The sequence below is a fragment of the Hemicordylus capensis genome, chromosome 2 (assembly GCF_027244095.1).
Source record: "Hemicordylus capensis ecotype Gifberg chromosome 2, rHemCap1.1.pri, whole genome shotgun sequence".
NCBI lineage: Eukaryota > Metazoa > Chordata > Lepidosauria > Squamata > Cordylidae > Hemicordylus > Hemicordylus capensis.
Window position 1 is genome coordinate 233,120,754 of NC_069658.1, and position 14,755 is coordinate 233,135,508.

The 14,755-nt window shown below is 46.1% G+C and overlaps 1 protein-coding gene across 1 annotated transcript in view; it reads left to right on the forward strand.

Moving 5' to 3' along the window:
• Nucleotides 1-2,065: 2,065 nt before the first annotated feature.
• LOC128342028 (zinc finger protein 420-like) overlaps nucleotides 2,066-14,755 on the forward strand; it is a 30,026-nt gene continuing 17,336 nt past the window's right edge. Inside the window, exons 1-7 of the mRNA XM_053288840.1 lie at nucleotides 2,066-2,382; nucleotides 4,063-4,231; nucleotides 4,386-4,983; nucleotides 9,193-9,304; nucleotides 9,689-9,765; nucleotides 10,217-10,343; nucleotides 12,481-13,504. Of these exons, the coding sequence (XP_053144815.1) occupies nucleotides 4,537-4,983; nucleotides 9,193-9,304; nucleotides 9,689-9,765; nucleotides 10,217-10,343; nucleotides 12,481-13,504 (1,787 nt within the window). The 5' untranslated portion in view covers nucleotides 2,066-2,382; nucleotides 4,063-4,231; nucleotides 4,386-4,536. The remainder of the gene's footprint in view (nucleotides 2,383-4,062; nucleotides 4,232-4,385; nucleotides 4,984-9,192; nucleotides 9,305-9,688; nucleotides 9,766-10,216; nucleotides 10,344-12,480; nucleotides 13,505-14,755) is intronic.

The following is a 14,755-nucleotide window of genomic DNA, read 5'->3' on the forward strand; positions in this document are numbered from 1 at the left end:
ACAAGTTTGGGGGTGCTGGCTGGGGGGAGCGGGGAGGTATATGCAGTGGTAATCAAGAGCCTGAGTATCATTGACGTATATGTAATTGAATGATATACAATTGAATAAATGAGGGACAAATGCTGTCCCTATAAGGACCAACATTTCATCCCTGAAATGAGGGACAGTTGGAAACCCTACCACCCCAGTGAGCCAAAAGCACAGACCACCATTGGTGTGTGTCAGGGAGGGCACCTGCCTGTCACCCCACCGCTGTCAGGATGTGGATGGAGGAGGAGAAAGCAAGCCAATTCTTGGGCACTGCCACTGTCCGGCCCCGTGACTGCTCGCCACATCTTCCTGCTTGTCCATGCTGTGGCTGCAAAGTTGTCCCTCTGTCTAGTGCCAGGGACCATAACTTGGATACTAGGTGGTCATTTCTCCAGCACCCCAGAGATAGGGTCAATCAGTAATTATAACAAAAACAGTTGTGAGTTAATCCTTTTTTTTTTTAAGTGAGTGAAGGAAGTAATGGATTAAGCCTTTGCTGAAAGGGGGGAATAAGTCCCAGGAATTTAACTGGTGCAGCTTCTTGACCACTTGATAGCAATGCCCATGGTGAATTTCTGCCTGCTCCATCATCTCCACAAACAGACTTGGAGTATCAGGTACCCCTTGCCCCCAATAGGGGAGGTTCGTTCCTGGGCGGAAGGAGCCCAATAATCAGCCCAGACGAGAGGACTTAAAATCAAGATTTTAAGCGTCAAGCAGTTAACTTCTATATTCCACTATATATTGGCCATACATCAGATTGCTAAAAGAATATGCCATCAATATTGTGCAGTTTGTATTCCTTCAGCATCCATTTGCAATAAACGGCAGTGGATTTTCTATATACTTTCAGCTCTGTAAAGGGATGTAGCTGTTGAACTCCCATCTTCTGCCTGGGCACATCCCAATCCACTGCCCAGTTGAAAGACCAAGGCAAAGTGTGGGTGCACGGAGCCTTATTTATAAAGTCAGCATAATAGCATACAAAGTCTTGATTGGTTATGTAGGACTGAAGTTCCGGTGATCTCCTTAACTTGTAATATAAGAGCAGAACTAGAAATTGTAAGCAACTTACCTCTCACCTTAAAGCAAATATGTCTTGGCATTTGAATTCTCTGTACCAGGGGCGTAACTATAATAAGGCAAGGGGAGACAGTTGTCTGGGGGCCCACTGCCTTGGGGTGGGCCCCCAGACACATGACTGACTCCACCCGCCCGGGGTTCCTTCAGTTGTATATTCATCCTCTGAAATTGACGTGAGTGTTAAGACCTGGAGCTACCAGAACAGCAGGTCTTTCTCTAGTACCATTAAATGACTTGCATCGTCCACAATTTACAAAACCTTTTTGAAAAATAATTTAAGATGATGTTCTGTTGTGGCACATAGGTTCTATCTATCTATCTATCTATCTATCTATCTACCTACCTACCTACCTACCTATCTCACACTATGCTTTTTGTTACAACTCTTCAGCCTCATTTAAGATTTCTTTACTTCATGAGCTGAGCTTCAGTGAGGGGGGGGTCCCATTTTAAAATCTTGTCTCTGGGCCCACTCCCACCTTGCTTCGCCCCTGCTCTGTACTAAAAGGCAGTGGCTTCAGTTCAGACAGAGAAGGGTATTTCCTCGATGTCAGAGACTGAAAAATCTCCCCCATAGCTACAGTCTGTCCCCTTAGATGTTCCTCTTAGCTAGAGTCACTGGGGCTTCTCCCTGTAAACTTCCCCACTGCATCCACCTTCTTAGCAGTCCTCTTCTGCCTTTGTTATTTGTTTATTTTATTTAACATTTGTATACCACCCAAAACTTACGTCGCTGGGTAGTTCACAATCAAACAAAATAAATGACAACAGAACAAGTTAAAACGTTACATTTTCCACCCCACCCCACCCCCCTTGCATCTTCCCTGCAAGAGCTTTTTTGCAATCACCCAATGGCTTGGAGGAATAAAGTGTGTGGGTGGGTGGGTGTAGCGAGGGGATGGCTAGGTATCACCCGTCGCCGCCGAATGTCCCCTCCCCCAAGGAGGATGTAGCAGAAATCTCCCACGCAGGCATTGTTCAGGCCTCTCTCTAGGAATCATCTGGACTCTTTCTCTTTAACCCTTAAAGCGAATCTGCCCCGGAAGCAAAAAGGGAGGAAAGCTGACCACCTTCTTCTCTCTCAAAAGCTCCAGACGAAAGAGCAGCGGGAGACCCTTGCTCCGGGCGATTCTTGCAGAAACAGGAGCTCACCGGACGGAGAGTGGATCTATCCTGGGGGCGCCTTTCTCTCCACTAGCCGGTCTTTTCAAGCATCCTCCTCAGTTGGCTGCGTTCCTTTATCTGCTTTGCTGCTTCGCCTGGGTGCGGGTCAGTCCTCTGCTGCACCCCACTGCTGTCATTCTGGAGAAAGCTGATGCTACAGATGAGAAATGCATGGTGGGGTGGGGTGGGGTGGGGGACGTGGAATGGGGCAGGGAGCAATTCTCGACCCCCAACACACACACACACACACACACACACCCTTACCTGTCACATTCTGCCAGAGACGGAGCAGCTCTGGGGTATTTTCTGCTAGAGGGGTTTTTATTGCCGAAGTGAAGAGAGCGGATGGGGATCCTCAACCGGGAACATTTACTGCTGAATCTTGGTAGTGGCTTGCTATTGACCCCCTGCCAATCTCATTTTCTCCAGGGGCATTGCTGGGTGCTTAAAAGGCCCAGCGGTGTGGTGGCACCAGAAGGGGCAAAGTGCATTTCTGGGCGGACTTGCTGTGTTCCACAGGTTAGATTTTTGAAACAGGCATAATAGTATATATTTAACACTAACACTCTCATCCTGAACATAGTTTCACTGAAACAAATCCAATTGAGTTCACAAATGAGTTGGTTAAGTGGGTGGGCAAACTTCTGGGGGGTGAGATGCTTGCCTGCCCCTGGCGGCTGGGGCCCCAGCCCTGACCCCCCACCCCCATTTTGATCATTAAACCTTTCCACACTCTCTCAAGAAATACAACACTCTCTTCTGGTTTCTGGAGGTATTGATCCCTGGGACATCTGTGTTATATCTGGCAGGTTTGGGCCAGCTGTATCACTAGGATCCTATTAGGAGTGGGTCCCTTTCTTTTTCTTCAAATCCTGCACGGCACACCTTTTTATAATCATTTACTGCAGCAGTCTTGTTACTGCATGGAACGGGAGGGAGTGGTTATTGTGCATTAGCATCTCATACCCTCAACCTTTTTAAAAAAACAAAACCTTTTAAAAAGTTATTGTGGGGGAACAATAACTCTCTTTTTCAGGGAGTTTACCAAGCTCCTTCTCTGTGCTGCTACCTGCCATCCTCTGCTTTGAGCCTAGCAGCTGAGTTGTTGCTGGTCCTGAGGCAGAGGACCCCGAAAAACTCACACACACCCCAGTACAGCCACCTTCCCCTTCTCTTGCACATGTATGGGAAGCGAAGGGACAGACAGTGGCAGAGGAAATGGGGAGAAGGCACCATAGGAGCCAGCGTGGTCTCGTGGTTAGAGTGCTGGACTAGGACCGGGGAGACCTGAGTTCAAATCCCCATTCAGCCATGAAACTAGCTGGGTGACTCTGGGCCAGTCACTTCTCTCTCAGCCTAACCTACTTCACAGGGTTGTTGTGAGGAGAAACTTGAGTATGTAGTACACCGCTCTGGGCTCCTTGGAGGAAGAGCGGGATATAAATGTAATAATAATAATCTTTATAATTAATCTTTATAATTAGTTTTCTTAGTCAGCCAGCGTGGGGATGTGGCAAGGCAATGTGGCTCCTTTGGCTGGCAGAGGCACCTGATTGGCTGGCCGCCAGCCTGCCGTTGTGAGGAGGGGCCGTCGTGGCCGCAGCCTGGGCTGGGAGGTAGCAGGATGGACTGGCCCTGGCCTGGTTGGCGCCAGAGGGGGTGAATGGGGAATGGGCAGGAGGGAGGGTGAGGGGGGAACAGCCAGCCCCAAAGAGCGCACAGATGCTCTTTGCAGAGTTGGCTAGTATAATAATAATACTCCATCCCTGGCCATTCCCATTACAGGTGCACTCAGTAGGAAAGACGGAGGCACAGGGCGTAGGAAGGAGTAACCTCCATCGCAACAAGTTACCGGAAAGGAAGAAGGCTCTGGATTGTGAAGTGATGGAGAAGAGCAAGAAGTAGTACTTGGCCTCAGGGGCTGATGGATTTGATGGATCCAATACTGAACTGTGTGAGTGTTTGAACTATACAGAACTCTTCCTCCAACTTGCTTTGTTTATTTATATTAATGAAAAGGAGGGAGGAAATGTTTCTGAGGGAGGTTGTGCAGTAAACATTATCAGGGGTCCTCGCTGATTCGAGGGATTTGTTTTCTTTTCCTAAAGGAGAAGCAAAGATTTTGTAGGTGAATTTCATACTTGGAAAAAGAAAAGAAAACTGCCCAAGTGACAAAGACGTCTTGGCTGTGTGAAATTCACCATTGGACCCTTGGATCTTCTGGCAGTGTTGTGAGTTTTGTTTGAAGTCAAAGAGAAAATGGATTTGCAAAGCCCAGAAAGTGAAGAATTAGGGAAGGGAGCAGAAAAAGGTTCTTCAGACATCCGGTCTGGAACTGACAGGGAATTCTGGAGACAAACTGTGCAGAAGATGCTGGGTGAGGACACCACCAGCTCAGATGTCCAGCAATGGAGATTTAGGCAGTTCTGCTATCAGGAGGCTGCTGGACCTCGAGAGGTTTGCAGCCGAATCCACCACCTTTGCCATCAGTGGCTGCAGCCAGAGAGACACACAAAAGCACAGATGCTGGACCTGGTGATCCTGGAGCAGTTCCTGGCCATCCTGCCCCCAGAGATGGAGAGCTGGGTTAGAGAATGCAGAGCGGAGACCAGTTCGCAGGCGGTGGCCCTGGCAGAAGGTTTCCTCCTGAGCCAGGCAGAGGCCAATAGGCAGAAAAAGCAGCAAGTGAGAGAGCATTTGATCCAGGTACTTCCAAGGGGCATAGAATGGGTGGGACACACACAGTTGACACACTGATAAATAGTGCTGTTTTGTTTTTATTTTTTAAAGAAAAAAAACAGTCTTTAAATAGAAATTATGTGCTTGAATTGTTTTCATCAAAGCAAAACATTGTTTTTCAGGGAGTGTAATGGACTTGAAAAAAGTGAGGAAATTTGATGGCCTTTGGTGATCACACTGTGCGGACATGAAACCTGATGTCCAGTCTGATATTTTGTCTGGCCTACATAATCATAACCATGGAAACACAATTTGGCTAGGCCCCACCATGTTCCAGTTTATACCTGCGTAGGCTGGTGGCAACAGCAAAAACTGGGGATTTATGTTACAGCAATGTATTTGGTAACACGTGCCTCTGAGTGCTGTTAACTCAGCAGTCAATAACTACAATTGGGGTGAATTTATGGGAGGTGGGGTGTTGTTGTTTGATTGTGTAATCTGGTTAAACTTTAATAAAAGAGTTAATACCAAAAAAAGCAATGAGTAAAAGACAACTAATGCCAGAAGTAGCCAGATTGTGTTTCCATGGTTATCTATTTACATTATGCTTTTGTAAGGCTAAAATATCTCAGACTGGACATCGGATCTCATGTCCCATGGCAGGAACCTCGTGGGCCATCAGATTTATTTGCTTTTTGGAATTCAGCTAGGGCTGCCACACCCATAACGATGGCTGTAAACTGAAGGGTTTAATTGATTTTTAAAATTAGTTGCTTTAATTGATTTTGCTTGCTTTTTAAAATGGAGGCTCCTACATGTGCCACACTGAATATAAGCATGTTCAGTACAAGCAAAATGAAAATACAGCTTTAGCATTGCCAGGCATAAGAAAGCAACAGATACAAGTTGACTTTAAAACCAGCCATAATTTTATTTGCCTAACATGGCAATTATATGCCAAGCTGTTAGACCAGTTCGGAGGGGAGCAAAGATGATTGCTCTATGAGATGCCCCAAATGGGCTAGTGTGAATACCCAGCGAAAATGCCCAATGAGATGCCCCCCTCCCTGAACCTGATGTTAATTGGGAATAAACCAGGGTAAAGGGAGGTAAGCATGGGTTAGGCTGTTACCATCATTACTGCTTTCAGCAGTCATGAATCTCTCCAGGAAAAGGCACATCAGTTATGTAGAATGCTTCCCAATCACTGCTTGTCTACAGACAAATGGTATACAAGGTATTGCAGTTGTCCCGTTCACTGGTGGGAGAATAGGCCAGAGGGCCCAGGACCTTTAACTGTTGCATAACAGGGGAGCTTTGTCTAGCATATGAGATACATAGGAAGCTGCCTTACACCAAGTCCAACCATTGGTCCATCTAGCTCAGTATCGTCTACACAGACTGGCAGAGGCTTCTCTAAGGTTGCAGGCAGGAGTCTCTCTCAGCCCTGTCTTGGAGGTGCCAGAGAGGGAACTTGGAACCTTCTGCATGCAAACATGCAGGTGCTCTTCCTAGAGTGGCCCCATCTCCTAGACCAGCTCTGGTTGATATTCTGCTTGTACTTCAGCTGCTTGACAACTAGAACTTCAAAGGGTGCAATTCTCATCTCACAATGCTGGGGGAAACTCTACCGGCTGAGTTTCTGCCTGTCATTAAGACACAGAACTCCATGTATGGTGGGAATATGGCAAATTATATTGTTGAACTACGACTGCTATCATGAATTCCGACTTCATCACCATGTCCAGTGCTCTGTGTCTAACAGCTGAATGACAGGCAGAAACTCGGTTACAAACATGCTTTACTCTTGTCTGTCAGTACTGGGCATTCGTGAATATGACATTACCATAGAACCTTATGAGAGCCATTTTCTTAATCTGTAGAAATTCCAAATGTATGTATTCCAACTAACTTGTATGTATTCCAACTAACTAAATGTATGTATTCCAACTAACTGCCCTGAGCCATTTTTGGAAGGGCGGTATAGAAATCGAATGAATGAATGAATGAATGAACTTTCAAAAGCATGCCATATGGAAGCCACACTATTGAAACAGACCTTTTCTGAAGAAATTGAGGCAGTCTGGGCTTTGCCATTAGTTAGCAAAACATACCAAAAAAAAAAAAAACTACAGCTGAGGTGGAAAGACCTGACCATAGTGTTGCAGTTTCATGTGCGCTTTCTGCTCCTCATAACTTAGCTATTTTTCAATGGATTCATTAAGAAAAATGACTCATTTCATCAGCGGGTGATTCTGAGCTTGAAAATACCTGCTGTAGTACAAATACTGAAAAGGGAAAGCTTTGAAAAACCATGAAGGGTCGGAGAAGATGGAGTGAAATAAAACAATGGGCTACCATTTTATCTCTTCATTATGGATGAAGCCATAATGAAGCACCTTTCTTATGAGGCAAGGCTACAACACCTGGGGCATTTTAGTTTAGAAAAAAGACAACTACGAGGAGACATGATAGAGGTCTATAAAATCATGCATGGTGTGGAGAAAGTGGATAGAGAGAAATTCTTCTCCCTCTCTCATAACACTAGAACCAGGGGTCATCCCATAAAATTGTTTGCCGGGAAATTTAGGACCAGCAAATAGAGGCACTTTTTCACAAAACACATAATCAACTTGTGGAATTCTCTGCCACGAGATGTGGTGACAGCCAACAACCTGGATGGCTTTAAGAGGGGTTTGCATAACTTCATGGAGGAGAAGTCTATCATTGGCTACTTGTCGAAGGGCTATAGGCCACCTCCAGCCTCAAAGGCAGGATGCCTCTGAGTACCAGTTGCAGGGGAGTAACAGCATGAGAGAGGCCAGGCCCTCAGCTAGTGCCTGTGGGCTTCCAGTGGCATCTGGTGGGCCACTGTGCAAAACAGGATGCTGAACTAGACGGGCCTTGGGCCTGATCCAGCAGGGCTGTTCTTATGTTCTTAAGGAGCTGACCTGGTATATATCACAGAGACCTGATTGGGAGAGGCTAGTGGTCTGGTTTGGTCCCAGCTTCTCCCAGAGGGTTAGTCCATGGTGAAGCAGATTAGAGGATGTGGGCAGGGAGGTGGGGTAGCTGTGGTCTATAAGAATACCATCTCCCTTACCAGGATCCCTGTCAGGTATTTGGCCTATACCGAATGTGTAGGGGCCAGGGAAAGAATGGGATTTCTGCTGGTGTACCGATCGCCCCACTGCCCAGTGGAGTCCCTAACTGAGCTGACGGACCTGGTTGCTGAGTTGGCATTGGAGTGGCCCAGGTTTTTGGTGGTGAGGGACTTTAATGTTTTGGACCAGATTGTCAGGAGCGGCTCAGGAGTTCATAGCGGCTATGATGACTGTGGCCCTATCCCAATTGGTCTCTGGACTGACACATCATGCTGGTCACATGCTCGATTTGGTCTTTTGCTCTGATCAGGGTGGTGTTCCAAGGGTGGAGACTCCTGTCATCTCCCCATTGTCATGGACGGATCACCATCTGATTAAGGTAGAACCTACAGCCACAACCCACTTCTGTAGGGGTGAGGGACCTATTTGATTGGTCCGCCCTAGGGGCCTCTTGGATCCAATAGGATTCCAAGAAGCCTTGGAAAGGTTTAGGGTTGGCTCTGCTAAAGATCTATCGATGCTCTGGTACAAAGATAGAATAATGAACACACTAGGGCAGTAGACACAATAACTCCTAAGCGTCCTCCCCAACTTGCCCTAAAGATAGCCATGTAGTATTTGGATGAATTACGGGAGCTGAAGTGGCGAAGTAGATGACCAGAGAGCAAGAAGACTCAGTGCAAGTCTGATCAGGGACAGCACAGAGCACATTTGAAGATCTATGCTCTAGCAATGTGGGCATGCTCCCTGAGACGAAAAGTTTGGGCGGTATATAAATGTAATAAATAAATAAGAGCACCTTCTCTGTTTGTTTTCATGAAGACCCTCAAGACTCTCCTCTGCTTGTAGGCTTTTAATTAGGATCAATTTTAATAATGTTAATAATTTATTTTAATAACTATTTTATGGTATTGTTTTTATTATGTATTTTAATCTGTGCTGACTTTTAAATATTTTGAATTGTGTACACCACCTAGAGATGTACTTATCAGGCAGTATAAAAATATGATAGATAGATAGATAATGGCTCTCCTGAGTGTATTTGTATTGAAGATGCATTATGCTAATATCCTAAAAGAGAATGAATGAATCTGTTCCTTTCTTAATCCATCTTCCTTTTCTCCCACTTCAGGCTCAGAGAATGTTAGTCAAAGCAGCTGCTGATCTTCCAAAGGCACAGACGGCTCCAACAAACACTAGACAGAAGCCATTGTTCAGGTGGATTGTGCAGGAAGGCAGTGGAGGTACCACTTCCTTAGCTAAGGAGGAATGGGGTGTCTTTCATCTCGGCCTTCATCTGTCCTAAATCTGTAGATTGCATTTTTGTTCCCCTTGAGCCTGGGAGTGTGGAAGATGCTTATCTCCTGCCTCTTTCGTGTGTTTAGTGGTCTCAGACTATCACTCCAAAGTGAAACTTTTTTCCTTTTCATTTATTTCATTCATTAAATTAACAGCTCCATATTCCATAGCACTCTGACAGTTAGTTTAAAAGGAGCTCCTGGAAAAGAGATAGGAGAGTATCTGCAATTGTTCCCAAAAGCGATGTAGGGCCTGAAAGATGAAGGTGCGGGACTACAAAACACCTAAAAGCATAAAATGTCTTCCCACCTCCTTTGTTACCCTCACAGGCAGGAGAATGACACTGGCAGTGACTCAGAGCCGTTCTCCTCTTGCTGGTGGAGTGGAAATGGTTGCTGCTGATCAGGTAGGAGAAGAACCTTTGAAGGAGGCAGGCCTCATCTCTTTCTAAGCCTGAAAGAACCACTCTCCTTAAGCCTGCAGGAGCCTCTTTCTCTTCCCCTCCCCCTCCCAACATTCCCTTTAGGGAGATATTGAAAGCTACTGAGAAAGTGTTGGATCCTGCAGGAGAACATCCAACCAATCCTTTTCTCATAATACCTGGGTGTCTTTCACGTGAGGCTTTACCACAGGTTTACTGTGAGGCTTTACTGCTGTGAAGTTACCCAAAAAAGCAGACATTACAAGTTGATTTTTTCCCCTTACCTTCGCTACAAATCGGGCCAAAAGCTTGCAGGGTCTTCAGGGTAAATCTGGCCGATGTATGAATGCCCATCCTCAATTCCAGAGGAGATGCAACCTAAAAGCCCTGTGTGGAAAACGCCCATGGTAGAGAAAATGTTTTCTTTGTCTTTCAGGGTGTGGTGACCCTTGAGGAGGTGGCTGTGTGTTTCTCTGAGGAGGAGTGGGCTCTGCTGGATCCAGGCCAAAGGGCTCTGCACAGGGAAGTCATGGAAGAGATTTCTGGGCATCTGGCCTTGCTGGGTAAGGCTCCCTCTTTACCTTGGCGGATGGATGTGGAAAGCAGGAATTGCAGCCATTGCTGCTCTCTATCAATGCACTGTGGGGATGTGCTGGAGGACATCAATGGCTGGTCCATGTTCCTTGGATATTCAACGCATTCAACTAATGGAAAAAACCTTTGGCTTACAGGGATAGTTATGGGTGTGGCGTGCCCAAAAGTGAGTAAATCCAATCGCTCATGATGTTTATAATGTGCGGACAAGAGATCTGATGTCCAGTCTGAGATATTGTACCAGCCCTACAAAACCATAACCGTGGAAACACAATTTGGCTAGGTCCACCATGCTGTAATCCACCACCTGTGTAGTGTGGTGGCAACAACACTAGCTGTGGATTAGTGTTGGAGCAGCGCTTAAGAAGAATCTGGCAAAAGAAAAGCAAACCCTGTTTGCATTCGACAAGAGCACAGGAACATAGGGAACATAGGAACATAGGAAACTGCCATATACTGAGTCAGACCATTGGTCTATCTAGCTCAGTATTGTCTTCACAGACTGGCAACGGCTTCTCCAAGGTTGCAGGCAGGAATCTCTCTCAGCCCTATCTTGGAAAAGCCAGGGAGGGAACTTGAAACCTTCTGCTCTTCCCAGAGCGGCTTCATCCCCTGAGGGGAATATCTTGCAGTGCTCACACTTCTAGTCTCCCATTCATATGCAACCAGGGAAGACCCTGCTTAGCTATGAGGACAAGTCATGCTTGCTACCACAAGACCAGCTCTCCTCTCCTTTTGATATCTTTTTGAAGCTATCAAAAATCAATAAATTATCCAAATACTGTATGCTAATGTTTTACTATAATATTAGTGAATGGCTGAAAACTATCTGGAACTACATTAAATATAATAAATCCAAATCAATAAAATATATCTATGTATCGCAATAAAATTTGTGAAAGATTATTGAGAAGGTCAATAAGATTAGGCAACATGTGCCTCTGAACATATGCTAAGTGCTGCTACCTCAGCAGGCAATAATCAGCACAATTTGGGACTAATTGTGCTGATCATTGTGGTCACACTCCAGAGCCCAACACAGAAATGAATCCACAGGCAATGGAAACCAATCAGATATACAAATCAGTTTGCACACATTATTCACATTTATTAATACCTATTTTCCCCACCCCATACACATATATATATAAACACTGTAGTTTAATCCCCTCAGAAGACTGTTTTCCATGAGGGTGAAAGCAAATCCCTTCCAAAGGAGGAGTCTCAAAGGGATGGGTATCCCACAAGTTGGATAAGGAAGCACATTCTGGGCCTGTCTGCAGTTTCAGGCCTCAGTCCCCAACTTAGTGCTGCCCCTACAGTGGGTTGATAGCAGAAAGCTGCCACCCTCTTCTCCTCGCAGTCTCCTCCTCTCTTGGCCTTCTCTCCGACTGTGCTGACCCTCCTAGTCCCAGGCAGTCCCCCTGCCTCCCCCAACGCAGCCCCTGCTGCTGCATCCCAGTGGCGGGGAGTTGGAAGATCACTTGCCCTCCCTGCTTTTGTCTGAGGGGAGGCGGAGCATTCGGACAGGCTGACTTGGTCTCTTGGAAGATTTGCTGTTTCTGGAAGGGCAAAGCCTCTCGTCTGTCTGTGTCTTGTCTCCAAAGGAAGACTTGCAGTTTACACAGCCGGGCTCTTTCCTTCCTTCCTTCCTTCCTTCCTGGCTGGAAGAAGGGGAAGAGCCTTGTGTTGAGGCCTCCCAGGAAGACGACAGATGGGCAGGTAGCAGCTTTGCGGTGTGGTGGGAAACTTGGTCAGGCTGATTGCGCCGTGATTCCTCCTCCTTTCTGCCTCATTGTCACCCACATGGGGGAGAGAGAGGGGTCAGTAATATTTGAGGGGAAAGGGGGAGCTTATAATGATGGCAAGGCTGTATCCACATTGTGTGGGAAGTGCCTGTGCAATTCCATATCTTATGGAGCATGTGGCTGCCAGCTTAAGGGAAGAGCCAAACTGACATAAGGCAACAGGCTAATGGTACCTGCCTAGATCTGTCTCAAAAGGAAGTCTTTTCTAGGATTCTGTCCACATCAGAATTAACCGGACTTGTTCCCTGACTTGAGGCTCCCTCCTTCCCTCATGCAGCTTGTCTCTTTGTTCTTGTAGGTGACCAGAGGGGGAGCAAAAAAGGGGGTGCACCATCACAAAGGAAAACTGGAGCAGAAAGTCAGAGGAAGGAGAAGGTCGCTTCTGAAGGGGAAGATTCTCATTCAGTTCCAATCCAAGAAGAAAGTCCCTGGGGAAAGAAACGGATTAAGATCCCTCCACATGGAAACATCTTAACTAATGAATCGCATCTTAGTTTACATCAGATAATTCATACAGGAGAGAAACCATATCAATGCTCTGAGTGTGGGAAGAGTTTCAATCATTCCTTTAGCCTTACGATCCATCAAAGAGTCCACACTAGAGAGAAACCATACACGTGCTCAGAATGTGGAAAGAGCTTCAGTCACAACCAAGCCCTTACTTACCATCAAAGAGTGCACACAGGAGAGAAACCACATACATGCTCAGAGTGTGGAAAGAGCTTCAGCCAGATCTCAAATCTTATTTGTCATCAAAGAATCCACACTGGAGAGAAACCATATGCATGTTCAGAGTGTGGCAAGAGCTTCCGTAAAAAGGATGGGCTTGCTTCCCATCAAAGAATCCACACTGGAGAGAAACCATATGCATGTTCAGAGTGTGGAAAGAGCTTCAGTCACAACCAAGCCCTTACTATCCATCAAAGAATCCACACTAGAGAGAAACCATACACGTGCTCAGAATGTGGAAAGAGCTTCAGTCACAACCAAGCCCTTACTTACCATCAAAGAGTGCACACAGGAGAGAAACCACATATATGCTCAGAGTGTGGAAAGAGCTTCAGCCAGCTCTCAAATCTTATTTGTCATCAAAGAATTCACACTGGAGAGAAACCATACACATGTTCAGAATGTGGAAAGAGTTTCCGTAAAAAGGATGGGCTCGCTTCCCATCAAAGAATCCACACCGGAGAGAAACCATACACATGCTCTGAATGTGGAAAGAGCTTCCGTAAAAAGGATGGGCTTGCTTCCCATCAAAGAATCCACACTGGAGAGAAACCATATACATGCTCAGTGTGTGGAAAGAGCTTCAATCACAAGTATGGGCTTGCTTCCCATCTGAGAATCCATACAGGAGAGAAACCATTTACATGCTCAGTGTGTGGGAAGAGCTTCAGTCAGAAGCGAACCCTTACTATCCATCAGAGAATCCATACAGGAGAGAAACCACAAATGTCCAGAGTGTGGAAAGAGCTTCAGTAACAACTCAGCCTTTACTTACCATCAAAGAGTCCACACCAGAGACTAACGATATATGCTCAGGATGTGGGAAGTGCTTCAAGCAGAAGGTCCACCTTTCTCTCCATCAAAGAATCCACACAAGAGAACAACCATGTATGTACTAAGACTAGTATTTCTAAGACTATAGAAATAATTTCTTTCTGGAATAAATATTTCTTCTGGGGGGGAAATATAATGCATCCAAAAGAGAAAACGTACAGTTGCTCAGAAACAGCCCTCATCCTTAAGCTCCTCCTTTCGGGTACCAACCATACCCAGATCTTGAGAAGACCTTTTCCAGGAAAGGGGAGGAGCTGGTCTCTGCGTGAGCCTTTTGCACCAACCAAGACCTTGCAGTGAGCACTGTTCTTAAGGGACAACTGATGCTTGCACTTCCCATGGGAGGGATTTAGGACCCTCCCATCTAGGCCCCTGGCTTCATTTTAAGGACCATTTTCACAAGCTCTGGGACCACAAGCTCTGGAGCTGTAGCAATGCTGGAGCAGCCTTATTTGCCATCAAAGAATCCCCAGAAGAGAGCAATCATGTAAGTACTGAGGGTACGGAAAGAGCTTCTTTAGAGAATAAGTTTTACTTTTCATTAAGAAATTCATCCAGAAGATGAACCATATATTTGCTCCAAAAACAGAAAGAGGATTTTCAGGGACCAACCTTACCCAGATTTTGAGAAGACCTCTTCTGGGAAGGAGGAGGAGCTGGTCTCTGTACAAGCCTTTTGCACCAGCCAAGATCTTGCAGTGAGTGCTATTCCTAAGGGACAACTAATATTTGCACTTCCCATGGGGAGCAACCAGGTAACCACATATCTAGGCCCTCGGCTTCATCTTAAGGACCTCCTTCACGGCCTTAGGGACCGCAAGACCACTAGCAATATGGGATCAGCACTGAGGTCCAGTACCAGAGGAGTCATGCCTGCCTGGATGCCCAGGGCCTACCTTACAACTGGAGGAGGATTCCACTGTTCAGCCCCTGAACTGGGAATCCACTAGTTCAAGGAAGGGATGGAACTTCTCTTAAGCTCCTCAGTATCGGTCTGGCATTCAAAGGTG